Here is an 18,280-nt window from a genome sequence, read left to right as displayed (position 1 = left end):
TTCTTGTGGTATCATTTGACTTGTTCCTATGTTTCATTTTCTGTGGACTAGAAATTAGACCCAATGGCTTGATTAAATTTAGTATATTACTTCATTTATTTATTTCATAAGCCAAAATATATATTTTGATTCTGTGTGCAACATAATAATACCTGATTGTCTCACTTTAGTGGTGCTAAGATAGATTAGCGGGTTCATTTGGTGACAGCCTTATCTTCATTGTGAAGTTCCTCCTTAAGCTTTCACTCATCTCTTGGTATCTGTTTATCATCTATTTCAGATGACCATTACCTGTATCATTTATTCTCATATGGGTTGTAAAATAGTGATTTTCCTGACGTTATCATTCTGTACTGATTAGCTGGAATTCCTCAGTATGTTCACATAATGGAGTGTTTGGTAACTAGACAAAAGAATGTGGAGAATCTCTATATACAGATGTAAAGTTATTGCTAGCATTTTTTTTTTATGTGAAAAGGTCACATTTAGAGCAGTGTATATATTAGTTTATATTGTATTATTAAGCAGAGACAATGGAAGGTAAGACCAAAAGCTAATAGTTAGCTTAAGGAGAGGGATCAAGAGTGAAACAAGATACTTCTGAATTATTGTAAAGTTTTGACATTAAAACTATGTAAATTTTACTCAAAAAACATAAAATGAATGAAAGAAAGCAATCCTTGAAAATTAAAATCAAACAAAAAGAAGTGAACCAGTTTATCAAGTTGAATACATTCTGATATAGAAAAAAGTATTGTTTTAACAAATCTTAAAACCCAGTATTTTGTGTGTTCTGAATGGAAAATAATCTAAGGACAAAAGAACTACAAAGAAATCTTTAAATAACCTTACACTTATAATAATATTAGTGTTGTTATATTGGAACTATCTTAGGATATTGTAGGATGAAACAAATAAGTAAGGCTGTTACCAGAGCTTCCCAGGTGGCTCAGTGATAAAGAATCCACCTGCCAACGCAGAAGATGGAGCTCGATCCCTGGGTTGGTAATTTCCCGTGAAGGAGGGAAATGGCAGCTCACTCCAGTATTCTTGTCTGGAATATTCCAGGACAGAGGAGCCTAGCAGGTGCAGTCCATGGGGATGCAAAGAGCTGGACTTGACTGAGCACATGTGGATAAGGTTGTTACCACTAGAATTCGAGATTTTCAGCAGAAGAGAAGAGCAATATAGGCATAAAAGCAAAAAAGTTAAAATGCCATTACCTAAATTTGAATTGGAAGTGTCAGTGTGAACTCATTTTTTTTTTCTTCTATGATTTCTATCTCTCTTGTAGAAGTCTGGAAGTAATCACAGCACAATAACAATGTTATCTAGATTATGGTCTCTAGATACCATCCCAGTTTAAAAGGAACCAGGAATCTTTTTTGGATAAATGGCTAATTTCAGTTCTGAAGGAGGAGTGATATAGAATGTAATGCCAGAAAACAAGGAAACTAACAGAGACAGTGGATTCATATCAAAAGAACACTGGAATCAGCTGTAAGGGGCTGTCACTGGCAAAAGATTGGGTAGTGTGGGCTTCAAAGCGAATAGTAACTTCAATTCATTAAGTCACTTTGAGTTAATAAGAGCCATGACTTCATAATAATACTAAAAATATAAAAGGGAACAAAAACTAAGCAAGCAGAACTCATGGAACATTATCATTCCTATGGCACCAGCACATTCTGAAAATCGAAAAAGTTTAAAAATAAGCATTTATCCTGCCTTTCCAGTATGAAAGATATTCAGAGAAACCAAATTCTTCATGTTGAAAAGCATTGTTGAAATTTTGTTGTTAAGTCTAACCATTCACATAAGGTTTAAATTTTTTCAGTATTTTCGCTTTGAGTTTTTTAAAGAGTGCTTTAAAGTGAGCTGCCCAATTAGGTTTTTCTACTGTTACAAAGCTAGATTCAAATTTTATCTTCTTGCTTTCCTGTATGTTAATTTCCTATACATAGTATAATAAATTATGTTTGTGTTTGATACATTGTTCTTTTGTGTTATTTCAAATTGCCCTTTCAGCAGTATCCTGGTATGAACCAGCTGTCCTCCAGTCTGGGAGGATTGAGTCTTCAGAGTTCTTCACAGCCAGAAAGCTTGAGACCTGTCAACCTCACTCAGGAGAGGAATATTTTACCCATGACTCCTGTTTGGGCTCCTGTACCCAACTTGAATTTAGACCTCAAAAAATTAAACTGTAGCCCAGAGTAAGTATTTATAATCTTTAGTAAGTAAAACCTTATCAAAAACATTGCGTGACTTTCAAACATAGTAAAAATACTATGGTATTAGTTCCTTGACTGGAAGTTTTGTTAATGTGAAGTCTTGCAGTTTAGTTTGTGTAGAAATTCTAGATGTAAACTTTAGTTTAAGTCATCTGTTCCTGTCCTCTTTGTTGCTATTGAGTCTCATTCCCTATTATCTAATGCTAGGGAAAATTTTTTCTATTTTAGTGAAGGGTTTTAGAAACCCAAATCTAACTATATTTTTCTTAAATTTCTTTCTCCTCACTTTTCACCAGTAGTAACTTCTGATGCCTTTTGAAAGTGAAAGTGAAGTGAAGTTGCTCAGTCATGTCCGACTCTTTGCGACCCCATGGACTGTAGCCTACCAGGCTCCTCTGTCCATGGAATTTTCCAAGCAATAGTACTGGAGTGGACTGCCATTTCCTTCTCCAGGGGATCTTCCCGACCCAGGGATTGAACCCGAGTCTCCCGCATTATAGACAGACGCTTTACCGTCTGAGCCTTTTAAATTAGGTGAAATCTTAATTTAATGCAATCCAATCTCTGCTTGAAAAGGATACAGATTAGATAAGTAGTTTTATTTCTAAATTTTCTTTTCCCACTTAGTGTTGAATGAGAAGACCCTTGCCCCAGTGTGTATTTATCCCCTTATTTAGCCTGAGTATTGATTTGGATTTTCTTTACTGAGTATTTCCTCACCTCACGGAGAAGTTTAGTTGGCAGCCTCCATCTGATGGCCACAAGCCACTGGTGTATGCTGAGCTCTGTGACTCAACTCGCAGTGGCCCCCCAAACCAAAAGTTCTCTGTCAGTGTCTGCTTTCTGTTTTTCTGTCTCCTAAGTATAGAATGTTTCTCTGTACCCAGACATCGTCCTGCTTCTGGAATCTCTCCTCATAAGCTCTGATTCACAAACAACACTGTCTTCCTTGCATTAGAATTAGTGTTCTTTAGAGGCAACACCAGAGAAGGCGATGGCACCCCACTCCAGTACTCTTGCCTGGAAAATCCCATGGACGGAGGAGCCTGGTAGGCTGCAGTCCATGGGGTCGCTAAGAGTCGGACACAGCTGAGCGACTTCACTTTCACTTTTCACTTTCATGCACTGGAGAAGGAAATGGCAGCCCACTCCAGTGTTCTTGCCTGGTGAATCCCAGGGACGGGGGAGCCTGGTAGGAGGCCGTCTATGGGTTTGCACAGAGTTGGACACGACTGAGGCAACTTAGCAGCAGCAGCTGCAGAGGCAAGGTATATATATGTATTTTTAAGGCAATAGTTTTCTAGCTTAAAAAAAAGAAAAGCTTACAAGCTCCTCTCTTTTTAACCAAAGTCTTATATAGATTTCTAATAGAGGAAACAGAAAATGGGGGTGCTTTGAGGGTTCCACCTCTTCCACCATACCCTACACTAGCCCCCAGTCAGTGCCTAAGGCAGTGCCAAAACCATTTCTATAAAAATGTATAACCATTGATTCCAGATTGAAAGTAGCTGCCCAAACGACGTGTAAGTTGCTGTCAGGTCAATAAGTATGGGAATTATGGCCTTGTGCTATGAATGGTTAGGCACCGCCCCTGCGTCCCCTCCCCCCCCCTCCGAGCCCCGCCAAGTAGGTAAATACAGTTTATGTGTAAGAGATCACATAGATAGGGAATAGTTCTGTTTCTACTCAATTCTATGTGTCTACTCAGTTCAGTGTTTCTACTCAATACATACTCAATGTATGTGTAAAATACATAAAATACCTCTTACCTAAACAGCAAAGCAGAGTAGTAGGCTTTAGAGCATAGATTCAAAGTTTGACAGACCTAGGGACTTACCATGGTTCCACTGATAAGTATCCGTGAAGCTGTGCCAATTACTGAACGTTTGAAATCTGCGTTGTCAACTGTAGAACAGGAATAGTAATTGTGTCTGCATATTAAGATGAGTCATTCAGTGTTTCAGTCAGTTCAGTTCAGTCGCCCAGTCATGTCCGACTCTTTGCGACCCCATGGACTGCAGCATGACAGGCTTCCCTGTCCATCACCAACTCCTGGAGCTTGCTCAAACTCACGTCCATCACGTCAGTGATGCCATCCAATCATCTCACCCTCTGTCGTTGCCTTCTCCCCCCGCCTTCAGTCTTTCCCGGGGACTTTTCCAGTGAGTCAGTTCTTCACATCAGGTGGCCAAAGTATTGAAGCTTCAGTCCTTCCAATGAATATTCAGGACTGATCTCCTTTAGGATGGACTGGTTGGATCTCCTTGCAGTCCAAGGGACTCTACAAGAGTCTTTTCTCACACCACAGTTCAAAAGCATCAATTCTTCGGCACTCAGCTAATAGTCCAACTCTCACATCCATACATGACCACTGGAACTGAATGCTTTCTAAATTAGGTGCCAGACACTGTTTCTAGGTGCTGGGAATGAAGCAGTAAACCAAACAAAGTTCTCAGTCTTGTACAACCTGTATCCTTTTAGGGAAGATGCATTGTGAATAATCAAACCAGTGGGTACGCAGTGTAACCTCAGAATAACTATGAAGTAGGGAATAGAACGGATTGAGGTTGATTATCTGTTAGTGCCTGCTTTCTGTGTTTTCCCAAGGAGTTAACATTTGAATAGAGATCTGAATGAAATGAGAGAGCAAAATGTGACTCAGGAAAGAGGGTGCCAAGCTGCATGAACAGCAATGCAGTGGTCCTAAAGCAGAAACCAGCTTGGTGTGTGCGGGGAACTCACCAGTGTGGAGTCAACCCTTGTCTGGATCATCTCTACATACTGTCAACCACTTTCCTTAAAATTCCTGTCACCGTTTCCAGTACCTCTGCTTCTGCTCCTTTATTGATTCTGTGTCTGCTTATCTCAAGTTGTAAGCACTTGGTCTGTGAGAGGAGTGGTGCTAGGGTGACACAGTGAACAAAAGGTCACTGATAGAGAGGAGAAGTGCACAACTAAAGCAGATCAGACTACCCGATGCCATCGAAGCGTAAGCAGATCTTGGAGCACAGAGGAGGAAGTCTTTCCTTCTGACTTGTGATCAGGGGTGAGAGTGGTTCCACAGGAAGCTAGAGCTCTGATGAGTCCCATAGAGAAAGGCGGCGTTGAGCAGGTGAAGGGTGCACGGCAGAGCAGGAGCCACACCCTTAAGATGCAGAGGTACCTTTTCACTCACGTTTTCTGCCCCCTCCTGTTCGTGCCCTGATGGTCATACTAGCGTTACTGTGTTTTTCCTAAGTGTGGTGTTCTTTTTCACCATGAAAATGTTGAGTCCTTAATTTGGATCTTTTGACGTATAAATTATATACATACCTGTTAAGTCGTCAGGACCCTCACAGTTACAGCTATGTAGTATGTCCAGTGATTTTCACGTATCCTCTTAACTGTCTGGCTGCCTGCAAGCATCCACATCAGTACTGGTATTTTTCCTGATCACTAACATGGTCCATGTGGTTTCTGTCTTTACAGTTCATTCCGGTGTACTTTAACAAATATTCCACAGACACAGGCGTTACTGAATAAAGCTAAGCTTCCTTTAGGATTGTTGTTACATCCCTTCAGAGACCTAACGGTAAAGTAACATATTTTAAGGCATTTGTGGGTATTGACCTCTGTACTTATGTGCAGCATGTTTAGATTGTATATTTTCTTAGAATTTTTATTTTGTTCTATTGAAGGTAGAATTAATTATGTCTGTCAGTTTCGATACAACAAACGCTTTCTGTCAGCTGCTGACAGGAGCAGAAACGTAGAGGCAGACACTGCAGTGCAGGATCACTAATAGCTGTGACTAATCAGAGTCTGTGAAGTAGTTAGGTAGCGAACACAGTCCTGGAGGGGTTTCCTCTGGGCACAGTAGCAGATGTTTTCTACAAGCAAAGAGATCTGAGCTGGATTTGGAAAGAGTAGTAGTTTTAGCAGTACTGTGGAATGGCCATAGGTGACAGATAAACTTTAGGAGTTCTTTTTTAAACATAAAGGAAACACCACCAATGATGCACAGTTAAGGAGGAAAACCATACGATTGTTCCCAACTGTATTAATCAAGTAACCTTTGTAATAATAATAAAGTCTAAACTCTTAAAGGCTATTGAATTAAAACATTATTTTTTAAAGTTTCCATAGTCTGTTTGATTTAATACCTAGCATGCTGGATTTTTATACATACTCTGGTATTTTATGCAAGTATATATAAACTAAAATTTCTAAACTTCACAAAAAATGTTTAATCAGATACATTTTATTTATACTTTATAAGTTGTATTTTGTCCTCATACTTCTTTATAACTGTTATTTTTTTTACCCTCTCATTGCTAATGAGTTTCTTTTGCTCTCATTCAACCAAAAAATATTTTTTGATTACCTGTCATGCTGAGTGCTGAGGATACACAGGTCATTAAGCTTCCTTGTGGAGTTTTCTTCCCTCAAGTAAATAGAAAATAAAATAATTATAATATGTGATAAGTATCTTCATTATATTCATTCAGTAAGTACTATTTGACCAGCTGTAATAAAATTACAGCCCTTATCTCTAAACCAAGAAAGGTAATTTCCCAGATACATAGGTGAAAACTTTTGTCTAAATATGTATTCCATATTTGATACCTTCTGGAAGTGTATATGCTAAATTGGCAGCAGTGACTTCCTTGGGAATGTAGAATTCTAGGTAATTTTAAATTTTCTCATTTATACGTTTCCTAATTTTTTCACAAGTAATGTGTAGTTACTTATGTACAAAGTTCCTGTCCCACACTAAGCCTTGAGAGATGCACTGTCTTTCAGGCACGTGTCCTTGGTTTCTGGTGACTGTGGTCCCCATCTGGGCTGTGTGGTTGCCTAACAAGCAGGGCCCTGGCGTCTGGTACCAGGTGCAGGCAGGCGGCAGAGACAGACGTATAGAGTACGAGTTTCTCACTCTTGCTTCTTATCAGTTTAGCTGATAAGCCGAGGTTATTATATTATCTTGGCCAACCAGACTTTTCTTGTCTGCCAGTAACTCTCATTACATATGATTTGGCTTTATTTTAGTGTTATTTTACAGTTTGTGTCAGAAGAGGGAGAAACTTGATCTGTTGCTCAGTGCACCTCTGGAATTTATTAAAATACTTCAGTTTCAAAACACAAATGTGTTTTCTGTTCTGCATAGGGAGCAGAGCAGTATGTGGTCCATTTTTCCCCTGGGGTGTTTTTTCTGCTACAACATCTTTATTCTTTTTCCTAGCAATTACCAGTGATAACATCCAATACCATTGTGAGGTGCCGATCTTGTCGAACATATATCAACCCTTTTGTATCCTTCATTGATCAGCGTAGATGGAAATGCAATTTGTGCTATAGAGTTAATGATGGTGAGTTTAATATTCTTTTTTAAATATTTATTTCATTTATTTGTCTGTCCCAGGTCTTAGTTGAGGATATATAGTTGCGGCATGTGGAATCTTTAGTTAACAGCAGGTGAGCTCTAGATCTCAGACTAGGGATTAAACCTGGGCCACCTGCCTTGGGAGCAGAGTCTTAGCCACTGGACTACCAGGGAAGTCCCTCAGATTCTTAAAATAACGTGTCTTATATTATTTTAGACATTTTGACATTGTTGCTATTATCTGGTGTCTCCTCACTGTTTATAAACTTTTCATGACACTTTTAATGAAGAGAATGCAGGCTAGGGACACTTCATTTTTGTCTGGCCACGGGGATAATTGATAATGCAGATGGTGACAGGGAGGGGAGAAGGTAAAAAGAATTCATAGAGTATTTTTGAAGGAGTGAGGTGAAGCAGTGCAGGTCCGACAGATGAGAGCATGCACACTAGTCATGCGTGTCCCTGACAAGTTTAGATTGTCTTCCTTCTGTACACTTGGTTCATTCAGCTCGGTGTCGATCTCTGCCGGTGTGTGTGGACACACGCCTGCATGTGCATCTGCTGTCCCCTTCAGGGACGTGTCTTAGACCCTCTTATGATGATTGCTTTCTGATTTCTTTCCCATGTCATCTGACATAATAAATAGGACACAAGCCTAAGAAGCAAGGCTACTTGTGTTCTGGTTTTCTCATCTGATTTCAGAAGATAAGTTTCTTGTGTCCTCCTGATTTATTTTTTAAAGAAGGTTTAGGGGATTAGTTTTTACCATTAGATCTTCACAAAGCTATTATAAACTTCATAAATATTAATGATAGAAGTGTTTATTTCTAGGCATATATATGTGTTTAGAAATTGTGCTACTAACTTTGTACTATGTTCCTAATCTATCTAGTTCCTGAAGAATTTATGTATAATCCCCTTACCCGATCCTATGGAGAGCCTCATAAACGGCCAGAAGTTCAGAATTCAACAGTGGAGTTCATTGCTTCTTCAGATTATATGGTAACTATTCAGTATTAAAATTAGTCCTGGAGTGCAATTGTATCAGTCATTTGGTAGTTTACTCTTGTGAATTCTTGTCTAAATTTTTTAATTGTCCATAGTATGATTCTTTTGAAGTAGTGCTGAAAGCTTGTACTTAACAAATAGATAACTCTTTGTATCTTAAAGATTACTTGATCTCCTAAAAGAACACAGTTACATCACTAAGAAATGTTTCCTAATAAATATGTTTCCTAATCATCTACAGTTTGTTGCCATTTTGATTTCATTACTTGCTTGTAATGAATATAAATGTTCTTTTTACCATTTAGTATTTAAGATCCTTCAACAGAAAAACTCATATTTTTGTCAAAAATTGCTTTTAAGAACTTGCTTTACACCTAGCACTTAACCCTTGAGATTCAACTGGTATCAGGTGACCCAATGGTACTAATGATTGTCAGGTTTAAAAATATAAATGTTTAAAGTAAAATATTTTTAGGAGTAGGAAAGGGGGTTAAAGGTTAATATTTAATAATAAATATGTTTAATTTTCCTTGGAAAGATACCTCAGCCATCAAGACATTTAGCCCATCTGCTTAACCATTACTGTGTAATTACTGTCTAATCATGCTTAATCCATGACCAAATTTAAAAGAAAAAAAAAATCAAAGGAATGTCATTTTCATTACCTAAGATCTTATAAAACATTGATTCTATTTGTGTAGATAGATAGATAGATATTACAGTCAGTAAATATCCAGTACTAGTTGCGATATGAAAAGAATGACTTATGCCTACTAAATATTATTATTTACATTATTTCTATTCCTTTCAGCTCCGTCCACCTCAACCCGCAGTTTACTTGTTTGTTTTAGATGTGTCTCATAATGCAGTAGAAGCTGGATATTTGACAATTTTGTGCCAGTCACTGTTAGAAAATCTAGACAAGTAAGAATTTTTTTTACTCATTGTGTGTGTGCGTGTATAAATGAATAAAATGTGAAGCATATTTATAGCAATTTATGGGGTTGGCTTTTATTAAGCTTGATTTCGTTTATCACTAAAAGAGTACATCCTATCTGCTTTAGAATAAAGATCTACTATGTATATTATTTGGATTTATAACTTTATATCTGAATCTTAAAACCATAATAGTTAACCATAATAGTTTTAATACTTAGGAATTTAGATTTTACCTAACTATCCCCCTGACTTAGCAAGTCTGAGCACTTAGATCCAGAAAACTCAACCTAGCCAGGGTATCAAGGATCTGGGTGAGAGGAATCGAGCTGTAATTTATGCTTGAGCAAGAAGTTTTTCATAAGATAGTTTAAGATGTGCTAATGAGAAAATGAGCCAGATAAAGAGGGAATTAATACTGTGCTGAATATTTCAAGAAGCCAGAAACTGAACTGGCACATTAGTAAGAAGCTTTATGGTGAAAGTAGAAACAAAATATAGGATAGGTGATTAAACTTGGCTCTAATTCCTGCCTGTCTATCTACCAGTATTAGTCACGAAGGACACCCTTAACTAACTTAAAAAGTGGATGTTCCAGATTTCTGGGAAACAAAGTTGTTTGTCCATTTCTTTTTCTACTCCAACACCCATAAGAAATATGACTTCAGGTTGTTGGTAAGAGTAGCTTCCTCCTGCAGTTGGTTCTGGACTTGCATAGAGGTGTAGGGGTGAATATATATATATAGTATATATTATATTTATTGTGTATATGTAATATATATATTCAATATATATTGAGATACATTTCAGTATTCAAAATACATTAATATTTTGTTAGAAGTACTCGGTGATTCCAAAAGGTTCTTCTCTCCCATTTTCCATTTGAGTTTAAGAGTCCTTATTCTGTTGAGTGCTAGCTCTAGTCACTATAATTGTATATCACTCATCTTGGCCTGTGAATAAACTGATAACATTGAAACATTCAAGATTAAAAACATCCAGAGACATTAAATGATTTGCTTTAAGTTTCTGTTAGTAACTTAGTGATTTCATATTTTTGTCCTTGATTGAAGCATTTGCCCTTTTTAAGTCACAAGTGCTTAATTCAGACATGACTTTAGCAGTGGGTAGCAAAGGAAGACACTCTGCAAAGAAATAGCTGTTAAGACTGAAGAGTTAGCTTGCTGGGAAGGTATTTGATGATATAGCACTAGAAATAGGAGCCAGTGCAATGCAAGAGACTAGGGCTCAATCCCCAGGTAGGGACGATCCCCTGGAGAAGGAAGTGGCAGCCTACTCCAGTATTCTTGCCTGGAGAATTCTATGGACAGAGGAGCCTGGTGAACTACAGCCCATGGGGCTGCAAACAGTCGGACACGACTGAGACAAACACATTCACTTTTCACTTTCAGAGATGAGTGATTATTTGCAAATTAAATGGTCTATGGAAAGCCAAAAAGATAATATTGGGAATGAAAAATAGTTTTTAAAATGTATATGTTTGATTAAAGTGGAAATTAAGAGTATCAGAAAAGTAAAAAAGTAAAGGTGATAGGCTAGCAATAAGATATTATCATGCTTTTGGAAAGGGCTGTGTATATAACTTTGAGAAAGGAAATTTGATGCTGGAGCGGTTCTAGCTCAGCTTTGTATTTTGGCCTAGAGGTACGTAGTCTCCATTGTGATTGATAACAAATGACTCTAATAATCAGTGACCTTAGAAATCTCAAAGAAGTGAAGAAATTAGTCTGTAGAAACAAGATAAATCTTGACCAGTATTGCTAAGCTAAATACCTGCATGACTTCTTGTTTTCTGAAATTCCTTTTTTAAAAATTGGAATATAATTGCTTTACAGTGTTGTGTTAGTTTCTGCTTTACAGTGTCATGAATCAGCCTCTGAGTAGCCTGATTGATCCTTCATAATAATAACAGTGCTTCTTGCTTTGATGCACACTGTTTTGGCATCCTGTAATGTTAAAAAAAATCTTTAAAGACAGTGCTAAAACAATAAATTATGTAAAAAATTGTAATAAATTACATTTAAAAATTATAGCAGTTAACATGATGGAATTTAGAAATATACTGATACTTTTGTAAGACAGGGCATCTATCTTATTAAAAAGGATAGCTTGACAGGCTTTTTTGGGGACAGACTTTAAATGGTTATTTATTCTTTGCTGTATTATTGACTTGAATACTGACAGAAAATTTGAATACTTGAATACTCAGAAAATTTTTAAAAGAGTGATCATAGATAAAATGTCTTGATGTTTCTGAATGTGATTTTTATTTAAAATTTTACATGTTACAATCTTTTCTTGAATAGTACACTTTTTGTCACTGTTCTTAAAATACTTAAACAACATACATGATTTTTGTAATATTGAAACTGAAAATATGAGCAATTTTTACTTAAAGGAGTTTGTTTCAGAGGAAAGTTTGCAAGAAATCTTTGTTTTTTAAGTATATCATTTTAGGTTTTGGTTAGTTATTTGAAGATAGTTCTGTTATCAGAGGCATGAACTCTAAACATGTCTGGTTTCATCTGAAAAGGAATGTTCTATACTTACTCTTTTCTGGTATGCATTGGTTTAGATAGGGGTAACTATTCTGTCCTCTGTATAAAAACATAAACAATTATTCTTAGTATTTTTTAAAAATAGAATATGTCACTTAGCAGTTTGATTTTTAAATTATCATTTTTATCTTTAGGCTCCCTGGAGATTCACGAACAAGAATAGGATTTGTGACCTTTGATAGCACTATTCATTTCTACAATTTGCAAGAAGGATTATCACAGCCTCAAATGTTGATTGTATCTGATATAGATGGTAAGCAGTGAATAAAACAAAACTCTATTAATAAAACAGAATTTTGGAATTAAGCGTACTTTATTTTACAATACATCTTGTCATAATGCTGTACAGATAATTTAGCTCATTAGATATTTGTTTTAAAATAATTGCTTTCCTGGAAAGTACTTGAGTCAAAGTTTTTTACATCTATGTATGTGTACTTACACATGCTCACACACACACATGTATGATATGTACAGAGGATATATATTAAATAAAGCAATATTGTGCATACCCTTTATATGTATGGACTTAGAAAACTAAGATTTTTTTAATTCGAAATTCTTTTGAGTTTATTTATATTTTGGTTAAAATATATGTTTTCCCTATAGATGTTTTTCTACCTACTCCGGATAGCTTACTTGTGAATCTATATGAAAGTAAAGAGGTGAGATTGAATTTTTTTTTTTTTTTTTTAAGTATTAAAGTATTTCTGTTACTTCAACTGATTGTAATGTTGAACATGTGTTTGCCTGGTATATATTAACATTGCAGTAAACAATGTAGGTAGCATATCTCTTGACTACTCACTTTACAGTCCTCCAAAATGTATTGGCATATACTGTGCTCTGGAATATTTTAAAGAAGAATATTGCCCTTCCTTCTCAGTAATTCAACTTTTAATCTTTGTTTTCCCAGCTTATAAAAGACTTATTGAATGCATTACCAAATATGTTCACCAATACAAGAGAAACACACAGTGCCCTGGGTCCTGCTCTCCAGGCTGCCTTTAAATTAATGTCTCCAACAGGTGGCCGTGTGTCTGTATTTCAGACACAGTTACCTTCCTTGGGGGCAGGACTTCTGCAGTCCAGAGAAGATCCTAATCAGAGATCAAGCACAAAGGTATTTTATATTAGTTCCTCTCTCATATTCAAGATCATGGCTTCTACCTCTATCGACTTGTTTAATTATTTGTCTATTTTTCTAATTCTTTGATATTAAAAAAAAAGCGGGTAAGAGAGTTTAATTCAAATTACCATTTTGTTGTTGTGTTGCAGTGTGTGCTTTTTAATACTTTGTTTATGAGTCATAGAAATTTAGAAATTATCTACTATAATAACCTTTTTCACAGATGAGGAAACAGATTAAACAGTCTTGCCAAAAATTAAATAAATATTTAATGGTAAAGATGTGACTTGGATTTTCTGACTCTAGTGTTCTTTTCTATTTCACAATTGATAAAACTTACTATGAGATATAATTTAATATGCACATATTAATAAACTTTTAATGAAGGTAATACAAATAATTGTATAAAACTTGGAACATGGAAACATATAGATGATCAGTTATCTCACTGTCAAGATAATAGTAGTTAAATAAACACAAGTAAGTGCAGTTGGGCATCATACATGTATACTATATTTTTTCATTGACTTTTTTCACTGATGTGAGCATTTACTCATAGTGAGCATTTTGGGAGGTCCCTAAAAATTCTACAAAAAAGCTTTTTTAGTAAATGTGAAAAACATGATTTCATTAATTGCCTACATGCTGTTTAAGAGTGAAATGAGGCTGAATGTTCCTAGGGTTTTACAGTGAAGATTTGGTGAGGGTATTTTAACGCCAATTTCAAATACTCGTTTTTGTTCTGTAAATAAGTTTTGTCTGACCTCAACTTATATATATGAAAATGCCATTGCAACTAGTTATGAGTATGAATTAAACAGTTTGAATAGTGTTATAAATCTTTAGCCACATATTCAGTTTTTCCCTAAGGTAAATTCCTAGAAGTGAAATTACTGGATCAATGAGTATAAAGTGTATTTAAAATTATTATTTTAGTTTACTTATTGGGATTTTTAATCAACCTGTACTCTTAAGGACTCTGATCTTCTGGGCACCATTAAGGATGGCTACTTTTTTATTCTTTACCAATTTGCTAAAGAAGAATAGCACTGTGTTTTACTTTTGAATAGCACCATATTTTACTTTTTGTGAAATTGTGTTTTTAAATTGCTTTTGAGAAAGAAGCTAATTTCAAAATAAACTGGGGACAAGTATATTTTTTAACTCATCGACAAGTACAGCTAGCTTTATCCACTGGGTTGATCCACTGTAATCCATTATGGAATGCTGAGCAAAAGCCAAGTGTTTACTGACTTCTTTGATACAGTTTTGGGTTTTTTGTTCCCATGTAACTTTTAGAAGTATTGTCTGTCTGCCTGAGACTCAAGAATTTAAGTGTCTGTTCTGTTTTAAACTTAATATAATAATCATACACTATAATTGAAACATTTTCTTGTGCAATGTAGTGAAATAATTAAGAACTTGGAGCCTGGCTTTTGCATTCTTAACTCTTCTCTAGTGCCATCTCCTCAGCTCAAGTGTCTTCATACCAACAAGAAAGACTTTGCTTAATCTGTTAGTCTCTCGTGTTATTGTGTAACAATATGCATGTAATAATTGGTAACAGCACTCATTCTGGAGCCAGACTGCTTGGATATTCCAGCATCTACCACTTAATAACTATGTAATTAGTCATTTGTTTGCCTCAGTTTCCTCATCTGTAAAATGTTGGTAACTGTGAAATATATATTATTATGAGGATTAAATAATTTAATTATATTAAGACATCTATGCTGCCCTATATGTGCTTTTATAAATGTTAGTGATTATTCTCATAGGCAATGTATGCCAACTACCTAGACATTAAAAAAAAAAAAATCCTTAGTTTGATAGGGGGACAGACAATATTCTCTTCCTGATTGTAACAGAAATATATGCATAATTCAAGGTTTTCTAGCTCTTACTTTATGACCTGTTGACTTAGGTTGTACAACATCTTGGCCCTGCAACTGATTTTTATAAGAAACTCGCTTTAGATTGCTCAGGGCAGCAGACTGCAGTGGATCTGTTCCTTTTAAGTTCACAGTATTCTGATCTCGCTTCTCTAGGTAAGAAGAGACCATTGTATTTACCTGTTTTTACATAAACATTTTTAGCATATAATTAAATGTAAATTCTTTACTAAGAGTTCTCAATTGTTGGGGGAAAAAGACATGTGAATTAGATAATGTCTATGAAAATAACTACTAAACTTAAAAACAACCCTAACCATATACAAATATAAAATGCTAATCTGGGTTGTTGTTTTTATTTAAATACAATTCTTTTACCATTCTGCTCAACAGTAAACTTAATATATATTATGTTTTATAAATATTTCTTTCTCAGATTTATATATTATCCCCATTTTTGACCACTGTAGGTTTTTTTTTTTTCATTATAACTTAGATTTCTTCATAATACAGAATCTGCATTGCTGTTGGACAAGTAGAATGTTATCATTTCAGTAGCTAATACTTTTCCTTTTTCTCTCTAAAGCTTGCATGTCCAAGTATTCTGCAGGGTGCATCTATTATTATCCATCTTTCCACTATACTCACAATCCCTCGCAAGCAGAAAAGTTACAAAAAGATCTAAAACGGTATCTCACAAGAAAAATTGGATTTGAAGCTGTTATGAGAATAAGGTGTACCAAAGGTATGAAATTATAAAAATTATGCTTTATATTATATACTTTTTTCAAAATTAATAAGCATTCATATATTGCCAACCTGTGACCACCTTTCATTATCATAAAAAAGATTTTCTACTTGATCCAACTAGCTGTACTGTTTTAAATATTATTATTAAATAATCATTGTTCAATTTTTTAAGTAATTTAAATAAGTAGGCAGAGGAAATGCTTTGCCTTATTAGGAGGAAGTCAAGAGAAAGCCCATATTGGAGGTGATTTCAGATGAATTTGAGGAATAGGGAGGATCTTAAGTGAAAATTGTCAAATTAATAATGATCTCTGCCTTCCTCATCATTCAAACCATCTCTGTTTTATGTGAAAAGTATTGCTCCCCAGTTATCCTTTTGATTCAAAATCAGAGATATTTTTTATTTAAAAAGTAGCTTTAACCTGAGGTAGAGAGACTAGTGCTACCTCATCTTTTGTAACAAGTTTTCTTTTCCCTAGGTCTTTCCATGCACACTTTTCACGGAAATTTCTTTGTCCGTTCCACTGATTTGTTATCCCTCGCCAACATCAATCCCGATGCTGGATTTGCAGTACAACTCTCTATTGAAGAAAGTTTGACAGATACTTCTTTAGTGTGCTTTCAGACAGCCCTATTATATACATCTAGCAAAGGTAATGTTAACAGAAGTGAAATGTAACCTACCCCAGTAATTCTCCCCTCTTTTCACCTACTGGGAGATTGGGGAGAGTGAACACCAATGGGAAGTAATGGAATTTGTGTTCATCAAATATACGTTCCGTTCTTTTTTTAATACTCATTTATGAATCTTCAAAGAGTACCTGTTTTGACTTGTGGAAGACTTGTACTCTCAAAATCATATTAGCATAATAACTCAAACTAAATCTGTCTGGGTTATCCTGAGCGTTATTTTTTATCCATAACATGAGAAATTCTCCATGGCACTTAAGGTCTACGTGGTCTGTTTTCTGACATTATACCATGTAACATATAATTTAGAATGAGTAATGCTAAGATAAAAACCAGAACTAGTGCTCAAAATATAGTGTATGTTCATAGTCTATGTTCAGGTTTAGAGAACGCTTAATTTTCTTTAAAACAGGTTCATTGTAAAACTTTGTTTTTGCCATTTCAAAATCCTGTTGGTAATTTAGTACGATCGAACAATAACTTGAATGATACTTTGACCTATTTGCTCTCTTTATTTCTTGGCCTAATGTATTTTGCAATGACATGGATGCATCCTTTCACTAGGTGAGCGGAGAATTAGAGTGCACACTCTTTGCTTGCCAGTGGTCAGTTCACTAGCAGATGTATATGCAGGAGTGGATGTACAAGCTGCCATCTGCCTTCTGGCGAACATGGGTAAGTAAAAAAGTGAAGCAACAGGTGAAATATATTTTTCTGTACTAAAAACTGAAGGCTGGGCATTGTTTTACCCTGGAAATGCTTCATTTAAAAAGTATTTATATTTTACATTTTCATTTACAACAGTGTGAATTGGGCTGTTCTCATTCTTACTAATTCTTTAGCTTAAAAATCACGTGTGAGATTCATAACCATTAATAACTGGTAGCATCTCAAGTGTTTTTCAAATGGTAACTTCATGAACTGTGGTTACATCCATATGATGGAATACAACTCAGCAATAAAAAGGAATGAACTGTTGATATGTGAACAGACATGGATGACTCTCAAAGGCATTATGCTAAGTGAAAGAAGCTAAACTCAAAATGCTACATACAAATGATTCATTCATTCAACATTCTGGAAAAGTGAAAATTATAAGAATTATAAGAGCTATTCTTATAGCTCACTGATGATCAGGGTTGGTGGCAGGAGGAGGATTTTTACTACAAAGGGGCAGCCACACTCAAGGGAACAACTGAAATGTATTTTTCTAACCTAAAAATGAACTTTCTGTTTGTTTCTTAAGTACTGCATGTACACTTGATCTCTTACAGTATTCACTGGCATCTAATGGTTAAAAACTTTTTCATTTTGGTTGCTTTATAGCTGTGGATCGATCAATTTCCTCAAGTCTATCGGATGCAAGAGATGCCTTAGTGAACGCTGTGGTGGATTCATTATCTGCGTATGGCTCAACTGTCTCAAATTTACAGCACTCGGGGTTGATAGCACCCAGCTCCCTCAAGTTATTTCCTCTCTATGTTTTGGCCCTTCTCAAACAGGTAGCTCTCTATACACTGTTAGATTTAATAAAGTCTTTTGAAATTTTCAATATATAGGTTTCCAAACCTAGTTTTTCTGGTGGGTGGTAGGGGATTAAATATTTGATTAGACATTTGCAGCTTAGCATTGGAAGAGTTATAAACAGGAAGAGATGAATGGAAAATGAAGGTATACAAATACATGATGACTGTCATGAAACT

General features: G+C 35.5%; 1 protein-coding gene across 5 annotated transcripts in view; it reads left to right on the top strand.

Moving 5' to 3' along the window:
• SEC24B (SEC24 homolog B, COPII coat complex component) overlaps positions 1-18,280 on the top strand; it is an 82,067-nt gene that overhangs the window by 57,721 nt on the left and 6,066 nt on the right. For 3 of the 5 annotated variants that reach the window (XM_040237484.1, XM_040237489.1, XM_040237487.1), the window contains 13 exons: positions 2,029-2,213; positions 5,700-5,802; positions 7,453-7,579; positions 8,486-8,595; positions 9,413-9,525; positions 12,251-12,369; positions 12,726-12,781; positions 13,033-13,239; positions 15,170-15,293; positions 15,724-15,882; positions 16,367-16,540; positions 17,142-17,252; positions 17,904-18,079. In XM_040237484.1, coding sequence (XP_040093418.1) covers positions 2,029-2,213; positions 5,700-5,802; positions 7,453-7,579; positions 8,486-8,595; positions 9,413-9,525; positions 12,251-12,369; positions 12,726-12,781; positions 13,033-13,239; positions 15,170-15,293; positions 15,724-15,882; positions 16,367-16,540; positions 17,142-17,252; positions 17,904-18,079 — 1,764 coding nt within the window. The remainder of the gene's footprint in view (positions 1-2,028; positions 2,214-5,699; positions 5,803-7,452; positions 7,580-8,485; positions 8,596-9,412; positions 9,526-12,250; positions 12,370-12,725; positions 12,782-13,032; positions 13,240-15,169; positions 15,294-15,723; positions 15,883-16,366; positions 16,541-17,141; positions 17,253-17,903; positions 18,080-18,280) is intronic. The other 2 variants (XM_040237488.1, XM_040237486.1) reach the window with 1 other exon arrangement.

This window comes from Oryx dammah, unplaced genomic scaffold, assembly GCF_014754425.2.
Source record: "Oryx dammah isolate SB20612 unplaced genomic scaffold, SCBI_Odam_1.1 HiC_scaffold_3, whole genome shotgun sequence".
Classification (NCBI taxonomy): domain Eukaryota; kingdom Metazoa; phylum Chordata; class Mammalia; order Artiodactyla; family Bovidae; genus Oryx; species Oryx dammah.
The sequence above is the reverse complement of the archived record's forward strand: the minus strand, read 5'-3'. Positions and strand labels throughout refer to the sequence as shown.